At 33.6% G+C, this 23,910-nt stretch overlaps 1 protein-coding gene across 5 annotated transcripts; it reads right to left on the bottom strand.

Moving 5' to 3' along the window:
- On the bottom strand, window positions 1-22,080 carry LOC123538664 (uncharacterized). Of its 5 annotated transcripts, XM_053547068.1 has the most exons (14): window positions 22,053-22,068; window positions 12,656-12,750; window positions 12,337-12,386; window positions 10,389-10,595; window positions 9,194-9,390; window positions 8,221-8,403; window positions 7,474-7,774; window positions 6,922-7,263; window positions 6,535-6,613; window positions 5,819-5,865; window positions 2,815-2,873; window positions 2,424-2,490; window positions 1,587-1,664; window positions 1-1,235 (listed from the first exon to the last, which is right to left on the bottom strand). In XM_053547068.1, exons 4-13 carry the CDS (start codon window positions 10,552-10,554, stop codon window positions 1,600-1,602), a joined length of 1,506 nt encoding a protein of 501 aa, XP_053403043.1. In that variant the 5' UTR covers window positions 10,555-10,595; window positions 12,337-12,386; window positions 12,656-12,750; window positions 22,053-22,068; the 3' UTR covers window positions 1-1,235; window positions 1,587-1,599. The 5 variants fall into 5 exon arrangements, 4 of the variants coding, with proteins under 4 accessions (XP_053403043.1, XP_053403049.1, XP_053403054.1 ...); XM_053547074.1 differs by lacking the exon at window positions 22,053-22,068 and having other exon boundaries at window positions 9,260-9,390; XR_008371560.1 differs by lacking the exons at window positions 1-1,235; window positions 1,587-1,664; window positions 6,535-6,613 and having other exon boundaries at window positions 22,053-22,078.
- Window positions 22,081-23,910: the final 1,830 nt, after the last annotated feature.

Raw genomic sequence — 23,910 nt, 5'->3', positions numbered from 1 at the left:
TACACTACGATTAAGTTTATTTTACATAAATTTGTAAAATAAGCCAAATATTTTCTATTGATAAAAGGTTGAAACCAAGAATAGTATAAGATAAATCATATTAACAATGTTAGAGATTGCGTTTATTAAATGAAAATATCTAGAACATAAAACGAACTGAGAATTTTTTAAGCATGATGTGATCTGGTTAATTAAATGCAAACACAAACATATCACTCATTCAAAAGATTTGAACACAAAAAAGTAGTCAATAATTATCATGCTAACAAAGCTATGAAAATATGTCATTCATTTTAGGGAGTATGACGAGTCCAAATAATCATTTCATATGTTACACTATGTTTACAAAGACGGCGACGTATATCATGGTCCATTAGGAAACAAACAGCATGAAATATTACTCCAAACGATAGTTTAATATTTAGATCAATTATGCTTGACCAGTTTTCAACATACTGTTTACTTAATATATCGGCATCAATAAAATGTCCATAAAATTCCACGTGGTTATTTCATGCATTTTAATGTTTATCATATGGTCCATTTAGTGTCATATAATTAATAATCAAGGTCGAACAATTTAAAGTACCTTTTTACGTACTGACTAGTAAGTAACAATAAAAGAACAAGTCAGACAAAATGATGGACTCGCATATAATCGTAACCTAAGAATACGAGTATAAGCAACGTTATCTAGGTAGTTATGGTCACTGCCCGTCATTTCACCCAAACATAAAAGTAAACAAAGGCACATATACATGTATCAAAGTAGTTTTGATCCATTATATCTTTTTAATAACTGAAAATGTTAAAATGATTTGGTATAACATTATTGCCATATCTTCTAGCAAATTCCTCATTAAAAAGCCATCTCAACTTAAAATTAAAATCATAAATGCTGTAATATATTGATCTTGTTCTAAACGCTCAAAAAACATATGTTTAAAAATTAAACTGATTTGATACTATCTTACCCAAATTCAGTAATGTAGATTTCATAATTTAATGGACCGTTTGACAGTGGATAAAGTCTGAACGAACTTGTCATGATAGTAGTTTTTATCATATAAAAATACTTTTATTGTCTGTAAAAATTGTCTGTAACAACACGTATTAATGCCAGCAGTTTGTCATTGTTCATTATGATCTTGAAAGTAGCCGAAGTGGAATGCTTTAAACTATGGACTTCTTAAGGAAATGAAAGACTCTCCTTCTGTACCGGGTACAATAAATGACTGAAAGTAAAAACAGAAAGAAGCTATTATTCACATTGTCTATGTTACACGTTTTTTGTTTGTTTTGTTTTTTAAAGAAAACTTGTGGATATATAACATATACAATTGCCTTATATTTATGGGTGTCTTCTTCAGCATCATGATATTAACAAAATGCATGCAGTGCTAGATAAAATCAATATAGAAGTTTTGTTTATGTATGTTTTGCTCAACTGATAGTTGCAAGAAGTCGAAAATCGCATTCAGTTTAACGTATTGTCTATCAAATTTCTACTACGTTTTACAAAGACATACTATGAATACCGATCTTTTTTTAACTTTGAACAAAGTCTTCAACTTTTTAATACATACTGAGTATGCTGTTTTAGTGTTCTAGAAGTACAAAGGCCAGTCCAACGATGGCAAGTAGTAAAGCAGCGAATACAAAGACTGAAAAAAAGTGTTTAAGTACAATCAGTGATCAAACAACAAATAAATGTCTACACATCATAATTTAAACCTATTCTTTTGTTGTATCATATATTGTTTACTATTATTACCATAAAACAAATAATTATCAATTAATTAATGGAATATTCGCATTTAATATTCTTCCTAGTTTTTTCAGTATACAAAGATCGCATACTTTTTCATGGGACAATAATACTGTAAACATTCGGAAAAATGTTGTCAGTCTTGTCTTCACCTCGGCTGATGCTGACAATATTTCCGTCCCATCCAAAGCTATGTGACATTTGTATAGGATTGGCAACAGTTCCAATCGAGACCTTTTTATGTAATTTTCTCTTCTGAATCAGCAAAATTCTAGTTTTAGCATCTGACTCAAGCAGCTTCTTCAGGTAAGAAATAAATCTAGATACTTCCTTAAACTTTTTACGACTATTTTGCATATCGTTCAAAGTACAAGAAAAAAGACAGATATGACGGATACCGGTACTATTTCTCCATCATTCATGCAGTCTGGACGGAAAGATCATAAAGATTAATGTCACATATCATAATGCGGACGTTCCTTTGAAAACATATTACTGAACGTACATGTATATAATGTAGCGTCTAAAAAGGTATGCAGGCACATTCATGCAACGTATTTATATAATTTCCCAAAAAATGGTATGCAGTGCACAAAACAATTTAATAGAATATCTATTAATTTTTCCTTGTTATTTCAAAAGGAAAGTTACCTACCTATTACTATAGTGACGTGCGAATCATTCGAAGCTCGATTGTCCTCCGTTTTGGTTTCATTCATCAGCTTTTAAATAGTAAATTGTATATCATGATATGTTATTGAGTTAATATATATCAGTAATTTTCCTAAGAATGTACAGTAAGTAAGTTTCTAGAACACTTTACCTGTATCACAATTGATACTAAAACTTATATCCGAAAGACTGTTTTATACAGAAGATGACATACTAGATTAATCTACAGCCAAACATTATGCCCAATACAAATTATTCTATGGTGTTCAGATGAAAAAGAAAGTTTGGCCCGCATAATTCAATCAAATTATATTTTTATTGAAGACAAAAGTTAAAAACAAATAAATTATTCAAAGCATTGAATTTTTACAAACCTGTGAAGTTCTGTTAAGTTCGCTTATCTCGGTTACTTCCTCTGCTTTCTGACTGGAATCTGCACATTAAAATATGCGAAGGGAATTACCTCTATAAACTACAATTTTGAGATGTATTTCTGACTGTTTTAAAAAGGATTGCTTTGAAAAAATAACGCCACATTATTTTAGCATAAAACAGGCATTTTAAACGTTTATTCTCCGCTCCTTTGAAACGGACGCATATTTCACCATTTGTGTTTAATTATTATCTAATTGTTTTTGTATTAAAATTATGTATATATTCTGTCGCCAATACAGATATTATGTTCTTGTTCTGGTAAAAAAAGTTGCATGAATACAGCAATATGAACATAGAGAAGTGTGTATAAGTCATAATTTTATAACCTTTCAAGGAAGAGAGTTTCTAAAAACGCCTATAGCTTCCTACTCAATCCTCTATGTTTGTACATTTAATAATTTACTGTAACAATTGTAATTATATCAACAAGAGATCACAGAGTGATCTTGGCGCCCACCAATATGCCATTTTTGAGTGTTCCAAATTTCAAGACTTATTGACTAGCTCAAGGTCAAATTTCATTTTCGTACACAACACTGTACTGTAGCTTGAGAAATGTGAAAGTAGGTCACTAGATCAGTTTCAAGGACAAAGTTCTTTGTACACAAAACTATGCATGTGCATCAAGTTTGAAGGCTGTAGTTTGAGAAGTTTGAAAGTAGGTCACTAGGTCAATCTTAAGGTCAAAGTTTATTTCGGTACACAAAACTATGCAAGTAGTCCAAATTTGAAGGATGTAGCTTGAGAAATGTGAAAGTAGGTCACTAGGTCAAAATCAAGTTCAAATTTCACTTCAGAACATAAATCTATGCATGTGGTCCAAATTTGAAGCCTGTACCTTAAAAATGTGAAAGTAGGTCACTAGGTCAATGTCAAGGTCAAAGTTTGTTTCGGTACACAATCCTATGCATGCGGTCTAAATTTTAAGCCTGTAGCTACAGAAATGTGAAAGTAGGTCACTAGGTCAATCTTAAGGTCAAAGTTCATTTCGGTACACAAAACTATGCAAGTGGTCCGAATTTGAAGGCTGTAGCTTGAGAAATGTGAAAGTAGGTCACTAGGTCAAAATCAAGGTCAAATTTTATTTCGGAACACAGAACTATGCATGTGGTCCAAATTTGAAGCCTGTACCTTCAAAAATGTGAAAGTAGGTCACTAGGTCAATGTAAAGGTCAAAGTTTATTTCGGTACACAAAACCATGCATGTGGTCCAAATTTAAAGGCTGTAGCTTGAGAAATGTGAAAGTAGGCCACTGGGTCAAAATCGAGGTCAAATTTCATTTCGAACACGAAACTATGCATGTGGTCCAAATTTGAAGCCTGTACCTTCAAAAATGTGAAAGTAGGTCACTAGGTCAATGTCAAGGTCAAAGCTTTTTTCAGTGCACAAAACTATGCATGTGGTCCAAATTTGAAGGCTGTAGCTACAGAAATGTGAAAGTAGGTCACTAGGTCAAAATCAAGGTCAACTCATGTCAAGGTTCATCTTGCCACTCAAAACCATATATGTGGTCCAAATTTGAATGTTGAAGCTTATTGACAAGAAGATTTTAAAAAGCTTTTCCCTATATAAGTCCATATGAACCATGTGACCCCCAGGGCGGGGCCATATTTGACCCTAGGGGGATAATTTTAACAAACTTGGTAGAGAACCACTAGATGATGCTACATTACAAATATCAAAGTCCTAGGCTTTGTAGTTTGGACAAGAAGATTTTCAAAGTTTTTCCCTATATAAGTCTATGTAAACCATGTGACCCGCAGGGCGGGCCATATTTTACCCTAGGGGGATAATTTGAACAATCTTCGTAGAAGACCTCTAGATGATGTCACATACAATATATCAAAGCCCTAAGCCCTGTGGTTTTGGACAAGAGGTTTTTCAAAGTTTTTCCCTATATAAGTCTATGTAAACCATGTGACCCCGGGGGGCCATATTTGACCCTAGGGGGATAATTTGAACAATCTTCGTAGAAGACCTCTAGATGATGTCACATACAAAATATCAAAGCCCTAGGCACTGTGGTTTTGGACAAGAGGTTTTTCAAAGTTTTTCCCTATATAAGTCTATATAAACCATGTGACCCCCCGGGGCGGGGCCATATTAGACCCCAGGGAAATAATTTGAATCATCTTGGTAGAGGACCACTAGATGATGCTTCATACCAAATATCAAAGCCCTAAGCTCTGTGGTTTTGGACAAGAAGATTTTCAAAGTTTTTCCCTATATAAATCTATGTAAATTATAGAAATAAACAAAGGGCCATAACTTACTAAAAAGTTGTTGGACCAGTCTGATTTTCAGGGGGACACAACTAGGGTACCAATACATCCTTCTGACAAAGTTTGGTCAAAATCCCCCTGGTAGTTTCTGAGGAGATGCGATAACGAGAAATTGTTAACGGACGGAAGGACGACGGACCACGGGAATAGCCTACCATCTGATGATGGTGGGCTAATAAAAGAATATCTAAACCAAAAAATATAACCTTTCAATGTTCGTCTACTGTCTGATCTATCAAATCTGTAACCGGGTGTAAATGTCATACCAGTTTAAAGTTCTCTTAGGATGGTAATGGGACCAATTGTGTGGCCAAAAATGAGATTTCCCCGTGTAAATTTCTGGTCCTTGAAAAATATTGTGCATGCTAGATTTATACAAAATATTTTCACGGAAATGTTGCTTTTATGCAAATCATAGGTATCCTGAAAGTTTAACAACAACCTATTAAACAATTAAGTCAAAATTGAATTTTTACGTTCTTGTTTGTCAAAACTAACTCAAATTTACAATGGATAACACCCCATCAATGCCATTTAGCTGCTTTTTAAAACATGTTTTTTCTTATTTTGGAAATTTAGTGAAATAAAAAAAATCCTTATAACGGGAAGGATGGATCAAACAGTAAACGCTACATAACATAGTTTTTTATCTATTGTTACCATTGTCTTTCGGATTCAACTCCTCTTTACTGGAATCAGTTTCTGCCCTGAAATGAACAAATGCATATATTAATTAAAAGTGAAGCCATTATCAGAGAAGCAGTTCTAAATCAATTAGTTGTCCATAACAATGAATAACAAATTTGTGTGTATGAGGGCTTGTGTGTAACCATTACTGACAGAGAACCAAACAACCAGAACCCACAACAAAATGCTTACTCGGAGATCTGGAATTGATAGAAGAATTTTGTACGCCCGACTAAAAACACGACAATGTCTGTCGGGACTTAAGCTATAAGAAAGTAATTTATGTTCGATTTCTAGCATTTCATGAATGTAAAAATGGGCATGTTCTATTGGTATTTATTCCCATGAATTATGCAATAAGAATAAAAAGTAGACATCTGCTTATTTTCTACTTCATCATAAACAGGTCATATATTTTGAATGTACATAGAATGTATAGTCAGAAGCTAAATTACAAAGAAAATATGCCTTTACATGTTTAATAATAAAAATGCATAATAATGCTGATGGAACTACCTTAACAGTCTTTTGCAATTACACATATGTCTTCGTTCGTTCGAAAAAAGGGCATATATTTTACACGGAAAGAATAAGTGGTATTCTCTAAGAATAGTAAAATAAAATTAACTGAAATGGCATTGGCTTGAATTATTTCAGTTTTTCATTTTCTATTTGTGAAAGTAACTTACCATTTTATTTCTTTACATTTAAAGTCATCATGGACGTCACGCTCAAAACCTTTTTCACATGGAAAAAGACATGTCCCATCTGAAATATAATGAGGGACATGAGCGTTACCTCTTTCAAAGGTTTCTTGTTCGTTAACAGTATTACACTGATAAACATGAAGTTGTATTTTAGAAAGCGTTCATATACAATAAGCTTTTACCAATTACGCTATAAATCAATAAGATTTTACGGAGCTTAATCTGTGTAGATATGTAGAGGAGACGCTTTAAAACAAAACTCACGCATATACATTTTACAGAATCATTGTGTTCTCATAAGTCTACGTAACTTTTGCCGTTATATTTATTAACAGGTTGAGAGGAGAAAACAGCTAAGATATAACATACTCGGAATAGGGTACAGTCCTCTAGAACATGGGTTCTGATCAGTGACAGTTGTACATTCTAGGGGTTGGTATCTGATTTCTTCGTCATACTTCTGAAGAAACTTGCCATCCAGGCTGTAAAATCCCCTTTTGAAATCACAATATATCATTGGCGGAGATACATTGTCTCCCTTGGAATATATCGCATATTGTACGGGCAAGTCTTTGATGTCATCATGTCTGGCTGTGCATGCTTCATAACAGTCCGATTCGTATGGCTGATATCTTCCCTTCGGACATTTTTCTTCCTGCACTATAACTACACTGGAATCTGTAGCTTTACGGGAGACCCTTCTCCAATCCCCTGAAATTAATATGCATAATTATGTATTTGATCACCTGACACGACCACAAAGAGAGACAGTTTAGATACTATTACCGATAACGAAATAAAAGAATCAAAGAGTATTTAAATCATAAAATATGATATTAAATAAATTGAGACCACACAAAGTTCCTTCGAAAATCGCTCCATATTCAGCTAAACATCAGAAATCTGTTGTACAAAACACACCTTTTGGGCACACTAGGCTCTTTGGTGAGCAAATATGAAGCATTTCACCATCAGCAGTGTATACACAAATAGGCTTGAATCCGGAATCACAAATATCGGCAAACCCGCAGTAACGAATGTAAATATCCATCATTGCTTCATTCCGTTTGCATGTTCCGGATCTAATAAAGTCTGCGTAGTTACAGGTTGATGTATGTAGCAGTTTATATTCATATAAGCCAGGCGTTTCGTGGTTTTGTTGGACTGGAGTTGCAGCCACTGGTCTTAGTGCGAACAATATCGAAACGATGAGAAGAAACGCCTGGAATAAAGTTACATATAATGATTCATTAGACACAATAATAGTCATTTTTTGCAAAAGTGCCATCAGATTTGAAGTATTCGGCATGATAATATTTCGTAGCCTTCAATGGCATTTCTACACTTGAAATGAACATTTCACGTTAAGTATTCGTATTGCCTCTGAATGAGGTCAACAATTAAGAAGATATAGAGGATATTTGTTTGTTTTGAGTGGATATGGAATATATCTCACTGAGAAGCAAGCAAATTTCAAATATTGTACGCGCTCGCGTGAAAATGTGAAAATTTTCTCACTTCGAGGTAAGATATATTCAATATTCGAAAAAACAAACAATTTTCATTTAAAGTGAAAATGGAAACTTAATACACTCATCGGCAAAAAGAAAGAAATAGTAAAGGTTTGATATTCATATATGTATTATAAATAATCTCAAATCGCTAAACCTTTTTGGATGGTTTCACTACAAGGGGCCTTCCATTCGTCAACAGTAAAACAACTGCAAGAGCATAATTAATGGTGCTGGGCACGTCAGACTTCGCATGATGCGGTTTTGTTTCCTGACTGGTGTTTCCTTTCCATCCTGTATCTTTTCTTCTGATTTCCACTTGTTTGAATGCGTCTTCTTTCTGTTGAAATGTGAAATATCATCAAAAAGTTATACTGTTTTACAGTGTTATGTGCCTGTCTTTTTACCTTATTCTTTACTTTATTATTCTTTGTATTGATGACTCACCGTTTACTGTAAAGCCTGACCTAGTTTTGAAACATTATGTAATGCAGTAAAATATTTATATACTATGTTTATATACTATGTATATTTATATACTATGTTCTATCACGATTTACAGATAAAAATGTCTTGTAATTTATTTTAAAGTCTTGGTTATCCTTGGATTTTTGCAGAGTCTTCTTTTTCTTCTTGATGATACAAGAAAGAAAGTACTGGAACCTGTAAGAGATCCTTTGTAAGGTCTTATTACCTATTTTTCTCTATAACACAATATAACCAACTGGTTATTTAATATTTTGGATTATTTTTTATTTTTGGATTCATTTTTAAAAAGATATTTTTTATCCTTCGGATATTCTAAATGCAGCTTGGATTCTGTAAACAATTTGGCATTTGCACCGACAGGATTTAAAATGAACAGGGCAGGTATATTCTTGCATATTATAATTGAATTTTATGGCTAATCAACATTTTCAAAGTATCGGAAATGTTACTTTTCAAACTAAATTTTGTTGTACATAATTGCTTGTTTGTTTGTTGCTTTTTTTCTTTTCTTTTTTTTTTTTTTTTTTTGTTGTTGTTGTTTTATTTTTACATTTTAAGTAACAATAATGCTTAATCTTAGATGTAGGTTCTAATTCACATTATTCTGGTATGCTGCTTAAATGCTAATACTTGTTAGCTACCTTTTCAATTTCTCGTATAATCAGGATTTTGTACGGTTTGTGCCAGAAAATTAAATTAAAAATAACCTCATCTTTGTTGTCTAAACTGCTTTCAGGATTGTCGGTGCACTCGTCAGATGCAAGTATATAATTATCCGTCACCATTTGAGTTGTACCTTCGTCTATACCTGCATCTTCGTCCGGACAAATTTCCTTTCCTGAAAAAAATATGTTTTCCGATAACAGTAAATTATACATGTACTTCGAATACGTTATATAAAAATGTTATTTGAAAAACAATCTGCGTCCAGTTATGTATTCCCCTATATTTTTAAGAACTGAAAACTCACGGGTATAAACTTCTATACTAATGTTATGTAATAAAAGCATGTTCACGACAGTACAAGTAACAATAGTAATAAAAATCATCAATCATAACTTGCCACTGTCATATAGATTTAGGAAAATGCTCAGAACAGGGCGAAATATAACTGGTATTCTAAAAAACATTGTTCACTGGTAAGAATCAAAAATGGGCAAATTATTGCAAACCTGAAAAAGAAATGAAAATTTGTTTGTTTGAATTTATGATCATATTCATGACTGTTTGTGAAAAATTCAAAAGAAGTGTAGGTGTTGGAAAGCTCGATGTTACTAAAAGCTCCCTGATATAAAACAATCCGTTCTATACTAATCCAAACTTACTTAATATAGTTGTGACTATAACTAACAGTGTATTTCTCATTTCTTACAAGGAAGAGACCAGTTACTGTAAATATTTCTGGCGAGAGTTAACTTAACGTAGATATAGGAAAGTGAAAAGAAATATTTCAATACTTTGACTATTTCAGATTATATTGAGATCTGTCTTATGAACAGTTGAATAAAAAATCCATAACGTTATTTCTAAGAATGACTAACTCCTATGTGTTTAATAAAACATCACGAAATATTAAAATGCTATTTAATATTTTCAAATCTGAAATTAAAAATAAACAGCCTACAGAAATTTATGTAAAATGGTCATCATGATAAAACACCAGATTAGTTCTGGAATATGGGTGTTGAAAACCTTAAATGAGTAAGACTTCTGATCCTACACAAACTGGATTTTAGAGTTTACATTAGATACTAACATTTTTACATTTCATACAAACCGTTAAAACATGATTTTTACTGCAGATGATGTAAGTATACAAATATATAAAATACATACCTTTAAAATTTTCATCCTGTTTCATGGAAAATGAAAAACAGGCTTCAACTTTAGGGACAAAGAGTGGTTCAACCATACTATGTTCAGTTCTGTTGTAGCTAAAAGGGTCAAACAAGTCCCGAATGTCCTCGTCTTCCACAGGCAATTTTTGAGTTCGCAACTGCATTTTTACTCAAAAGATTGTATCAACCAATGCCGACAGACCGACTGTAACAAATTAGGTCGTGTAATGACAAGCATTGCCAACATATCAATGTGTATGCCAGTATTTAAGATTTATAATACACAGTTAACGTAAATATAGAGTGTATAGCAAGAGGATACACCACTCATTTTTAGTGTTTAGTTTATGTTAACAATCAAAATATGTACATGCTGTACACTCGAAGCTCTCAGAAGATTGTTTATTTTATATAGATATTTACGACTGTCAAACCTGTGGTAGTACACATTATACTGTGAAAAGCGAAACACATTTTAGGTGTATACATTGTATTATTTCAAACAAACCACACACTGTGACACAGTATACTATTATTTTTTTCACACAATCATGTTTTAATTTTATGTTTCTATAGATACTATGAAATAACTGGTAATATGTTCACATATGAATTCAGCTCTAATACTTTATTTAATGTTCAAAGAAAATGTTCTAATTGTGTGCAATGTTCATAGAACAGGTCCTTTATAGTAATTTTATGTTTATCCCCCACCGAATGTCGCCCCGCCAAACGTTGCCCCGCCGAATGTCGCCCCGAAAATGTTCGCCTCGTCAAACGTTGACTTGCTAAACGTCGCAAGCCTAACATTCGGGTCGGATTTTCAATGTCACTAGCCGTATACTTCAGGAAGTGAAAAAGATATATCTAGTGATAAAGTAACTGCTCGGATAAGGTATAACATGACCATTTCCCATCCCCCTAAGTCAAGTGTGAAATTGACTTTTCAGACAGGCATCTGGAGTTTGTTCGTGACAATCCATCTCAATGAGGTAAGCATTAAGTATTTTCCCAATGTATGACAAAGTTACATTATAGACAAAGTAAGACAGACTGAATGGATTCTGTACTAGTACAAACCTGTTCTCCGCAAGTAATTGCCAACTTTCCCACATGAATCAGAGGTGGGGGACTAATGATTTCAGACGCAATGTCGTTTATCGAATAGTCACGAAGAACATACGCCCCGCCCGAGTATCGAACTCACGACACCGCGATCCGTAGACCAACGCTCTACCTATTGAGCTAAGCGGGCGGGTTCACTGGCCGATTGAAGGTCGAGGGGTGATGAGGGGGGAAATGGCGGAGTGTGTGGGAGGATGTATGTGTGAGCAATTTCCTCTTGTAACACTTACTTAGGGGCTAATTTATACATGATAACTTTTAAACTTTTACTATTTTTTATCTCCAGTCTAAGTGATAGTACCACTATCATGTCATTAAGGAATGTGAAAAGACGACGTTCGGCAAGCGAATGTACGGCGAGGGGAAATATGTTGAAGCAACATTCACCTGGATGACAGTTGTCGGGGCGAAGTTTAGCGTGGCGACATTTGGCCGGATTAAGTTTAGCGGAGCAAAGTTGGTCGGGGCGCTGTTTGGCAGGGTGATATTTGTCGGGGTGCCGTTTTGGTGAGTGACGTTTGGCAGGGCGATGTTCATCGGGGTAACGTTCCACGGAGGGACGTTCGTCGGGGCGCCTTTCAACGGGGAGATGTTTGTCGAGGCGACGACCGGCGGGTGACGTTTTGCGGTATGGCATTCAGCTGTCGCTTGACATTTCGCTGTGACAGAACGAAATACCGAAATAGCAAAAATCAGCCACCATAGAAAAACGACAAGTTCTACTTAAATGGTTATTTAAATCGTATTCATCCGAAATTTTAAGAGTTCTGTTTTACTGAAATGTATATATAAATTAAAAAAAAGATAAAAGAAAGCTTTACCTGTTTTGATTAGTATCCGCGTCGTTTTAAATCTGGTTTTTCCAATTTATCTGATAACAAATGCGCATTGTGTCAATATTTAGTACTAAAAACCCATATGTTACTTAAAATAGATCAACCCGAAAGCTTTAAATAAGAAGTTAAATTTAGATTTATCCAATTTACGCTTGCACATGCAGCTATAGATAATCAATAAAATGAAAAATGAAAAATTCTTTCTGAAAGTATATGTAAATCTGAACATTTGTATTGCAACTTATCGCTTTCTAGTATTTGTTACAGAATTATTATTGTCTATTCTCTTCCTTAGACTACTAACCTTTGAGCACAATGAAGGCTACTTTCAAAAACTTGAATTCATCCTTTTGAAAAGAATAGCTCTACTGTCCTTAAGTATCATCCCAGTTGCCTTTGCTGATTCAGAAACAAAACAGAAAAAAGAATTCAAGAAATAAGAACATTTTATTTAAAAGCAACGTAAGGACCTATGTTTACCAACAGGTGCCAGACGCGTAATTTGGAAGACCCTGAGGGATTATTTGTATCAGCTTTAAACCTGCCACTTTATAATTAGACAAAATCAGTATGGATAGTGACAAACAACAATATTCTACATAATAAAAGCAATTTTAACTATATTGCTGCATTTGATTTTGTTCTCCTATTTCTATATGACTAAAATAAAAATGAACTTCAGTATCACAATTTGCATATACCTTCAGTAACCGTAATGGTCGTGTTAATACCTAATTTACAAAACGTTTTATCGTACGAACCTCGAACGCAAAAAAAAAGAAGATGTTTTTTTATACTTTAAATAACGGAACAGTCAAATGTATTCATTATGCTTTGAAGCTATGTACAAAATTCAGCTAACAGCATATTTACAAGTTAGTCTTTAAACCTTCATTTTTTTTCCAAAATTTACTTTAATGCATTTATCAATACATTGACAGTATAATTCTAGCTAGGGAGTCGGTCATGAGTCAGACATAAAAAAGGAAGAAATATTTCTGTCATAGAATAATATTATGGTATGATAAAACTGTAATGTACATATGCGGAAGCAAGCCGAACTTATGCCATATTCTAATGAAACTTTCTGAGCAAAAAAGTGCATCGGTTGGTTTCCACTTAAAATATCTCAAGTAAACCATTACATCGAGATAAAATAAGATATTTCGAATACTTTAAATGGCGTTTATTTTTTTTATTTTTTATTTTAGCTCTTCTGAGCACGAAGTGCTCATTGTGAGATATTGTGATCACGCTGTATCCGTCGTCCGTGCGTGCTTACGTCCGTCCGTCCGTCGGTGCGTGCGTCAATTTGACCGTCGTAAACATCTTTGTTTACGTTTAAACGAAATCTCCTCCAAAACCACTGATGGATTTTGATTAAACTAGGCTATGATGTTCCTTGGGTGGTCCTCTACCACAGTTGTTCAAACGGTTCTGTTTGGTTGCACATAGGGGCTTCAAACTTCAAACGACATCTCCTCCTAAAGCGATGATTCGATTTTAGAATAATTTCACTCAAATGGTCCTTATGATACCCTCTACCAAGATTGTTCAATAATACCAATTCGTCAAAAACATGGTTACCAGAGGGTGTGGGCACTTTTCTCTATATGTATATAGTGGAAACTTGAAAAATCTTCTTGTATGAAACTGCTTGTCCGATTTTAGAATAATTTTAAACAAATGGTCTTTGTGTGACCCTCTAACAAGAATGTTCAAATGATTTCGATTCGTCAAGAAACATGGCCGCCAGAGGGCGTGGTCACTTTTCCCTATATGTGTATACTAGTTGAAAATTTAAAAATCTTCTTGTGTGAAACTTATGACCCGATTTTAGAATAATTTTACACAAATGGTCCTTGTGTAACCCTCTACCAAGATTGCTCAAATTATTTCGATTCGTCATAAAACATGGCCACCAGAGGGCATGGTCACTTTCTCTATATGTATATAGTGGAAACTTTAAAAATATTTTAGTGTGAAACTGCTGGCCCAATTTTAAAATATTTTACACAAATAATCCTTGTGTGCCCCTTCCACCAAGATTGTTCAAATCATTTTGATTCGTCAAAAAACATGGCCGACAGAGGGCGTGGTCACTCTTCCCTAAAAGTATATAGTGGAAACTTTAAAGATGTTTTTTGTGTGAAACTGCTGGCCCGATTTTGAATAATTTTGCACAAATGGTTCTTGTGTGACCCTCTACCAAGTTTGTTCAATTTTTTCCGATTTGTCAGGTAAGCGCTTTAGGGTCAATAACACTCTTGTTTAATTATAAGTATCTTTTTTCTTTTCTCTCACCAAAATTTTAATTATTATTTATCATAAATAGAGCTACGTCTTCAATATATACCAAGCTGTGGTAGCCTTATGGCTAAGGTGCCTGGTGCCTAGTAACCATGCCTACACGTGAAAATTAATTTCTTATATTAATTTATATCCTGTATGAACTATACATATGTTGTCAAGTTGCGCAGCTGCTAATATTTTTAGATAATCGGTACTTCATACTTTTCTTATGTATATTATATGAACTGTCTACGAACTTTTGTATAATTAGTTAATAACCCTTGTGACATAGTAGGTCCAATGGGCCAGGTGCTATATTTTTCAATTGTATGCTACGTATTTGTAGTTAAGTATTAAGCATGAACTTGTCACAAAAATATGCTGCTATGTCTTATTCATGCACATGTAACAATGGTAATTAAAATTTATGTAAAAATAGTAAAAGTAATCGTTCTCTTTTCTCTGAAAAACAAATTACGTTAGATTTGAAAAAACACACACACATCATGAATAGAAGTTTCGAGTAGTAAAAACAGTATCAAATATTCTACAAAGATATCGTCTAAGTTGATATCTCATTAATGTAATATAAAGTTATTGCTATCTCGTAATGAACACAGTAGGGACATTTTGCATTGGTTATAATGCTTAGGCTTAGTACGTAAGTGCGTCGAATAAAGCAGTCGTCTATTGATACTTTTTAGATAAAGATTCCAGTCGGGAGACGTGTGCTGTTTATAACGCTTTTTACATGAATGTATCACCCATATACATGTAATACCCGTGTACTTGCTGTTACCTGCTAATTAGAAGTTGTCTGATATAAATGAAATAATTGGAAACTAGCAACGGATTTGATACCCTGTTCCTAAGGTATCTCTGTACGTTTGAATAAAATTTTGTCTACAATCTGATTTAGCCATGTTTTTTTTTTTTTTAAAAAACTTCAATATACACCTAAAATAAAAAAAAGATAGAGTCGTGTTTTTTTTTTTTTTTTTTTTTTTTTTTTTTGTAGACTGATTGAAAATTGTGGACCTCACGCATCTTTTTTCATAATGGGAGTCTTTGGGAAACCTTGTGCTATAATGTAGATTCTACTGAAACTTCTAAAATTTATAAACAAATATACTGTATATTATATTGTTAAAAGAATAGTTCAATGTGCTTGTTTATAAGATATTTGCCCATGATTAAAGAAAAACGAACATTTCAAGCTAATTCTAAAAAACAATTTTGAATAATGTAACATGTCAAAATTTGCAATGTCATATTTTACGTTTAGAAAAAAATAATAGTATCTTTGCCATTTTTGATTAAATGATTTTAATTTCCGGATGCCGTGTCCAGGAGATATTTTATGTTATTTGGATAGATGACGTTACGCCGTTACTGCCGGTGTATCCAACGTGCGGAGCTACATTAACTTGGAACTGCTGTAATGAAATGTAAAACGGGCCACAATTTACATTGAATTCAACAATGAGTTAGATAACTTATTTGTGTACGTCTGATGATCTGAAAGACTTGCATTATGTTTCAATCCGATAGATGCTAATGTTTAAGTTAGGTGAAGGATCAAGCCTCTCAAAATACTTAACCAAATGTCTGGTAATCACATTCTTGTATCTTTTAGATACATATTGAATTTTCAATTCAAGGACTATAAATAGTAATGGAGGTCATCATAACTTTATTTTGCCCTATTTGATATTTACAAGCCTGTGCCGTATTATTAATTTCAATTAACCCCTTGTAATCTGTGATTGTCACTTACATTTGACCACCACGTATGTCCTTAACCTTAGAGCTAGGGTTGTGGGTTGTAAGCATTACACGTGGTCTGTTTATCGGAAACATATGAGCAAAGTGATATTGCAATCCCTCAAGTGATAACAGAGTGATATACTGATTATGAAACATACCTTGTTAATGCCATGCTTACATATGATCTCCAAATATGACCTTGACCTTAAAGGTACGTGTTTGAATGTTGGCAAATAGTCTTATTCTAGGGTACTTTTAAAATCCCTTGATGCATGACACGAAATTTAGGATGGACGGACAAACGGACGAATGGGAAAAACGCAACCATAGAATGTCGGAACCTGGTTTACAACCAGCGGGGGAATAATTAAATTATAAGAGGACCTTACAGTTATGCTATACAGACCAAGTTTAAGGACGATCCAGCCAGCGGTTTATAAGAAATCGTTTCCAAGTTGGTTCGTTTTCAGCCATGGAGTCCTCAAAAAGGAGCCAAACGCCCTCATTTGAACACATTTCAGATAGGACCTTACAGTGATGTTACGGACCAAGTCTAAGGAAGACCTATCAAACAGTTAAACAGAAGAACTCATTTATAGGTTTTTCTATTTTTACCTCAAGCGCCCTCATTTGAACACATTTGACAGTACTTTGCCAGAGTGCGAAAAACCAAGTTTGTCGTATTACAAACCAGTAGTTCCATCGAGGTTTATGTTAACTTTAGTTCTTGTGTTCTAAAAAATATATCCCCGTGACCTTAACCTTTGAGCCACTGACCTCGAAGTAAGGATTATTTATCAAGTGGTACCTAGTCACGAGTTTAGTTTGAAGCCATAATTATTAATATACTTTCTGGCTTAGAGCCTAGGAAAGGAACAAATTATCAGAAATTGTGTCAGGTCACTGTGGGCTTCCATCTAATGGTATTTAATCATTGTGTTAAGGAAAAAAATCCGTAGCTTTACATTTTATAACTTAAAATAGCCATTGTCAGTCTCCATGTCACTACTGACCTTTGGCCTTATAACCTCCATAACAATAGAGATATTCTTCAAATGATGCTTAGTAATCCCTTAAATACTTCATGACTTAAGAGTCTGGAAACGATAGAAAAACCAGAAATTACCTTACCCTTTGAGCTACTGACCGCAAATCCTATGGGAATCTTTTTCTAGCAATACTCTATCGTAGTGTAAAGTTTGAAAGTATTGGCTGTTATATTTTGTGATTCAAGAGTCGGGAAACCATTTTCAGTCTGTGGTTCACTGTGACTTTGATCTTTGACCTTCATCCCAAAACACGTAAAAATCCTCATCAAAAGGTGCTTAGTCATCCTGTTAAGTTTGAAAGCTGTATTACATTTATTTCAGAGTCTACAAACGGAAACGTTGACTGACAGATGGATATAGCCATTTCATGATACGCCCGTCTTTTCAAATCAGGCGTATTAAAACTGCTCGTATGTAAAAAAATACCACATGCGTTTCTTCATTTATTATGGAAATATATCAATTTAATCAAATAATAGATAAGATTACTTTAGGTCGCTCACCTGAGCAACACACAAGTAAATTGTAAACATGTTTGACCTAAAGATTTCATGGAGACAAATATTCTGAACAATCATATTAAGATAAGACCAAAACTGTTTCCTCTTGCGTGTGAACAAGCATTTTCTTTTATTTAATGTAGTGACCGAATTTTTGACCCTGCATGGGCCAGATTATAACAATCCAAAATTTCTTGAAAACAAACATTCTGACAAACATTGAAGCAAAAACATGGCCTCTAGAGTGAAAACAAGCTTTTCGTTTAATTTGAGCTTGTGACCAAGTTTTTAATCCGCGTGACTTAGATTCGAAATCATATAACAAGTGACCCCGTGGTAAGGCCTTGTTTCACCCCAGGGGAATGTTTTGAACAATCTTGTTAGAGAACCACTAGGCAATGCTACATAACAAAAATCAAACGTCTATGCCTTGAAATTTCAGAAGATTTTTAAAATATTTTCGTATGTTAGTCTATGTAAAACTTGGAACTTCCAGGGCAGGGCCTCTTTTCACCCAAAGGACATAATTAGAACAATTTGGTAAAGGACCATTAGTCTTTGCAACATACTAGATAAAGCCCAAGTTGTTATTTCAGACAAGAAAATTTTTAAAGCTTTTTTCTATATACATCTGTGTAAAAATTGAGTACCACTGGGCGGGGCATTTTTACCTCAGGGGAATAATTTTGACTTTCTTTGTAGAGGACCACTTGTCAATGCAACATACCAAATATAAAACGCTTAGGCTTTGCAGTGTGATACAAAAAAATTTAAAGGCTTTTAAGGTTAGTCTACGTAAAATTCATCCCAAAGTAATAAATGAAACATTCTTGCTACATACAAATATCAAAAGCTTAGGTCTTGTGGTTTCAGACAAGATTTTTAAAGTGTTTTTCTATATTAACCTTTGTAAAACTTGGGGCGGGACCTCTTTTCATCCCAGAGGCATAATTTGAATAAGTTTGGTAGAATGCTACTAGATAATGGCACACGCAAAATATCGAGGCGTAATGCCTTGTGGTTATGGACAATAAGATCTTTAAAAATTTTCTTTTCGGTTGCAATGTGGCAACCAGAGTTCTGTGTGGAATTCTATTATTTGAACACTTTTGAAAGAGAGGGGTTGGGGCTTTGGGCACCCTAAGATCATTCCTGTGTTTAGTGTAAATCTACTCAGCGCTTTTTAAGAAAATGTTGTTTTAGAAAATGTTGGCGGACAGACGACTGACGACCGACGACGGACATCAAGCTTTTACAAAAGCTCACCATGAGGTTTTGACTCAGGCGAGCTTACTAAAACAAAGCAACTGTCAATATATTCAAGGACTAAATATGAACAATTACATAGAAAATGTAAACTATAAACAACCATTTATGACCACGCATTTAATATATATATATATATATATATATATATATATATATATATATATAATATATATATATATATATATATATATATATATATATATATATATGAAAAAAGTCAGTAAAATCCTTGTGCATGCATAAAATATATAAAAGTTTTATTTCCAAGAAAGAACAGCAGTAGACTTCTGAGTTGTTTTTTTTTTTTTTTTTTTTTTTTTTTTTTTCAATAATTTTGATTTTTCACTGCAAGCGCATTCAATTGTTCATATCTTCAGGGAGTTACATTTTGAAATAAAACATGTTGTAATGTTGTTACGCTCGATATATATACTAAGGAAAAACATTGGATAATTGAATTACATGTAATATTGATTTTTAAACTATTATTACATTTAATTATTTAATTATCCAAATATTTTCCTAAACATATATATCGGGCATAAATATGTTTTAACAACACTTATTATCTCCTCTTTTTTAATGGTACAGTATCTGTTTCTGCTTGCTTAAAAGTTTTGTGCGTGTGCACAAGTTATTCTTGAGATGCATTATGCATTATTTTCTGAAGTTGGCCGGAACGTACTTTTACGACGTTTCCCGTACTTTTGTTATAACGTTACGTTATTGTATTTCAAAATGTACACACAGAAAAGAGCAAATACTGCGCTGTTTGTGTTTGTAAATACAGAGAGTATCCAACAATAAATATGAAAGACAGTATGCAAAGGGAGAGTACTGATGCTACTATATCTAGAAAGTTTTGAAATGATTATACATTTGTATTTCTTACTGTGCATGCACTAAGTGCTGGTAAGTGCGGTTGAACTCATATATTTGTATGTGTGTGCGTGTGTATGTGCGTGTCATGGCTGAACAAAACCTAAACTCGTATTTTTTCTGATCTCTTATTAGACGCAGTACATGACATTGTCACTCTAAACAATATTCAATACATAAAATATGATACATTTAGCCATGTTCAATATGTAGACAGGTAAAAGAGACAAATCTTTAAAAACAATGCCTTTGAAAACACACAACAAAAGAAAAACAAAAGGTAAAATATTTTTGAAACCACACGACGGATGTCAATTTTGTTAATGTAAAGGAAATTTAAAACATAAGGAAAATTACTAATCTTTTGTTTTGTCTGAAACCTGATATACATATGTGTCATTATTTTGAAATCAATTCTATGGGCTATATGTTTTCCACTTAAAAAAGCATATGTGAAATATTAACTATTTAGATAGTTTTGAGACAATAAATTTATGGAAGGTGTTTGAGTCTTTGTATTGCCGTAAAATAGCGGGACATGTTATTGAATGGTAGTGAATATCCGGCCGTCGATATTTTCTGATTCCGGACTCTAAGTAGCTATAGCCTTTAAATATACATGATGACTTGAAGAGAACAGCTACGGGTTTTGAATGTCAATATCATAGCAACCAGGAGATTGTAAAGGAATTTCGGACTCTTAAGTAATAACAACTAGGATAATTAAATTTTACCAAATGACTAAGTACATGTACTAGAAAAAGGTGTCCATTGCATGTAGGGTATGTTACTCAAAAATTACAGTCACAGAGACCTGATTTCAATTATGGCACTAGATTGTTACGTCAGAATGTATACAAGCTACAGCTTTTAAACTTTACATGCTGACTAAACAGCACTTATCTGTTGAGTTAGGGGTCAAAGATCAATGTCACAGTAACCTACACATATTTGCACCACTAGGGAAAATTCACTTTTGTTTTGTGGGGGATACTCAAAAGTCAAGTTCAAGGAGACCTAAGCTAATTTCTATATTGTATCACTAAAGGTAAATTAAACACACATGAATACCTGTAAATATGTATTTTTACATTTGGTTTAGCTTTAAAAATGAGAAAAAAAAACATACTTGCAATTTCTTATGCAGTCGACATCGTACTTGCGACCACCTCTATTAAGCGATTTTTGTATTAAACGACCAGACAAAATCCCTTCCGAACGTTTTCAGTATATAAATTAATTCCATTAAACGACTTTTTTTATTAAACGACTAGCGATCACATTAATTTAGTCCCGAAGGGTAAAATATTCGACAAAAGTATCTATCAAGCGACCGGGTACCTAAATTCTACCGGGCATTTCTTCATATGTGTAATTAGCGTGTACCTTTTGCACGTGACTGAATGTAATTAACCTTTGTATCAGTGGAACTGACAAACAATCTAGCCATAAATTTCACGGTTTGTGGACTTGGAAAAGTGTTCACGATGTTAAAACAGATTTTGAAAGCAGACATGTATGTTCATAATAAAAACAGTTACATTAACAGTTAAAAATAACTTTCCTTTTCGTCTGACTGAAATTCATTAAGAGACCATTCCATTAAAAGACCACTTCTTAGCAGTCCCTTGGGTGGTCTCTAAATACAATGTCGACTGTATTTCTAAATTTTTTAGTGTCAAAGCAATTGATATCAAATGAATTTCAAAAGCTTGAACTGTTCTGCCCTGTCGAATTCCGCGGTATTCGTAACTATTGATTTATATGATTTAGTCTTGTTGAGTTTAACGTCACACCGACATGTTATTTAGTGTGTAATGATTTAAATACGTATAAGTAGTAAAAGTGGAACCTCTACATAACCTGTGTACGAAAATAGATAACTAAATAATTATATTTTTATAAATATAATATATTAGAAAACTGTAAAATTAATAGTAATTACCTTAAATCTGTAATTTATCTGTTGGGCAATCCAAAATAACTGAAGGCAAGTTTGTTTTAACAACTCCTTTTATGGAGACTACTGCGCATGCGCTGAGTTTAAACTGGCGGATCTTGAGGGCAACACTACCATATTAATAATAGTCTTGTATTTTTTTCATAATTAAATCTATAATAAATATTTATATTTGAAAAGTAACTGATGTTAGCACCAATTCGTCTATTCTTTGGCTTAATCCTTTAGTATTATAATGATTTAGTTTACCATAAACACTTTTGTGTTAAGAACATGGATAACTAACTCTAGATCTCACCGGCTCCCCTACGGGGCTACAATTTGACATAAACAATTCCGGATCTACAATTTTATACAAACAGTAAATTGGGACATTTTTCTTACATATTGTATATCATTTTAAATTTATATAGGACATTGTCGCCATATGAGGCAGACGTGTTTTCTTTGCTCTGGAATCTTACTACCGTAATAACTATGTTATTTGTGTTGGGATTGTGCTAAGAATTGGATATAATGGATATGAATGTACTTTACATCTGTGTGTGCTTTTATGTTGCTGTATCTTTAGTGATTGAGTGGCTTGCATCCAGTGAAAGTTTTGATAGTTTTCTTCATGAATTTACATCAAACCTACCTGTCGTTCACCTGTAAAGTATACCTACACTAGATATCAATCGGTATCAAACAAAAGCGGATTAGGAAAACTAGACCCTGCGGAATACAGGATTATAAACTTACACAATATAGCCTGTAAAAAGAAAACACACAGAAGTAAACGAGGTGGTAAAAGTAAAGTAATTCCTACACAAAATGGTGTGAACTTTACAAATTTTATATATTCTAAGAAATGCAAGCAGTACAAAAATATACGCAAACATGTGTCATGCATTACTCTGAACTGTAGATCTGTTGTGAACAAAGATGATTTTGTGGGCCAATACCTCAGAGATGAGAGAATTGATTTCGTTCTTTTGAATGAAACTTGGTACCCGGACGAGAAACAACATCAGTTTGAAACTTCTGACTTGACCCAGAATGGATATTAATTAAGTGTAACTAATAGAAAAAATAAAAAAAGTTGTGTTGCGATCACTTGTAGAAACACGATCAATATACGAAGGGTAACTCGCGGTACTGTTCGAAGCTTTGAATATGGTATTTAGAAACTCGTTTTCAAAAATTTGACCATACACGTAGTAGGTGTGTATAGACCCCCGGCTCAAACGACTGGTAACCAGTTCGTTGTTTATTTTTTTTTTTTTTTCACTGAAAACATTTTACCACATTATGACAACTTACTTATAATGGGTGACTTCAATTTGCATGTTAACGATTACAACAGTTATATTACAAACTTCAGTGACTCCCTAGTAGCAACATGTTGATTTCAATACTCATACAGGAGGACATAGCTTGGATCTAGTCATAACGGAGTCACTTAATGGTGTTCAAGTAGAAAAATGTGAGCCTAGCCATTTTTTATCTGATCACTGTGTTGTTAATGTGCTCTTAGATGTTAAAAACGATTATCACTAGTAAGAGCGTATCATTTAGAAACTTCAAAAAATTGAAGCAGACTTTTCCAGCGACCTAAGTGCAAAAAACGTTGATTCACAGAATATCAACATGTTTGTGATTGAGTTTGAATCAGAAATAGAGAATGTCCTGAATAAGCACGCTCCTATAAAAGAGAAAATTATAATTCAGAGAGCACCCAAACCATGCTTCAACAAAAATTTGCAACATCTAAAACAACAAGTTAGAAAGTGCCAGCGTACACGTAGGCGTTACGGTTACGGTAAAACAGATCAGTTTGAGTGGTGTAAAACAGTAAGAAACG

The sequence above is a fragment of the Mercenaria mercenaria genome, chromosome 1 (genome assembly GCF_021730395.1).
Source record: "Mercenaria mercenaria strain notata chromosome 1, MADL_Memer_1, whole genome shotgun sequence".
NCBI lineage: Eukaryota > Metazoa > Mollusca > Bivalvia > Venerida > Veneridae > Mercenaria > Mercenaria mercenaria.
Note: the sequence above shows the minus strand (reverse complement) of the source record. Positions and strands in the feature narration are given on the sequence as shown.

Bases quoted from the DNA above. Each gene is read 5' to 3' on its own strand.
- LOC123538664 (XM_053547068.1), bottom strand. From the start codon at position 10,554: ATGCAGTTGCGAACTCAAAAATTGCCTGTGGAAGACGAGGACATTCGG. The intron at 8,404-9,193 runs GTAGCTAACAAG...ACATTTCAACAG, and splicing joins TTATACGAGAAATTGAAAAG to AAAGAAGACGCATTCAAACA. The intron at 1,665-2,423 runs GTAGGTAACTTT...ACTTTTTTTCAG, and splicing joins GCACGTCACTATAGTAATAG to TCTTTGTATTCGCTGCTTTA.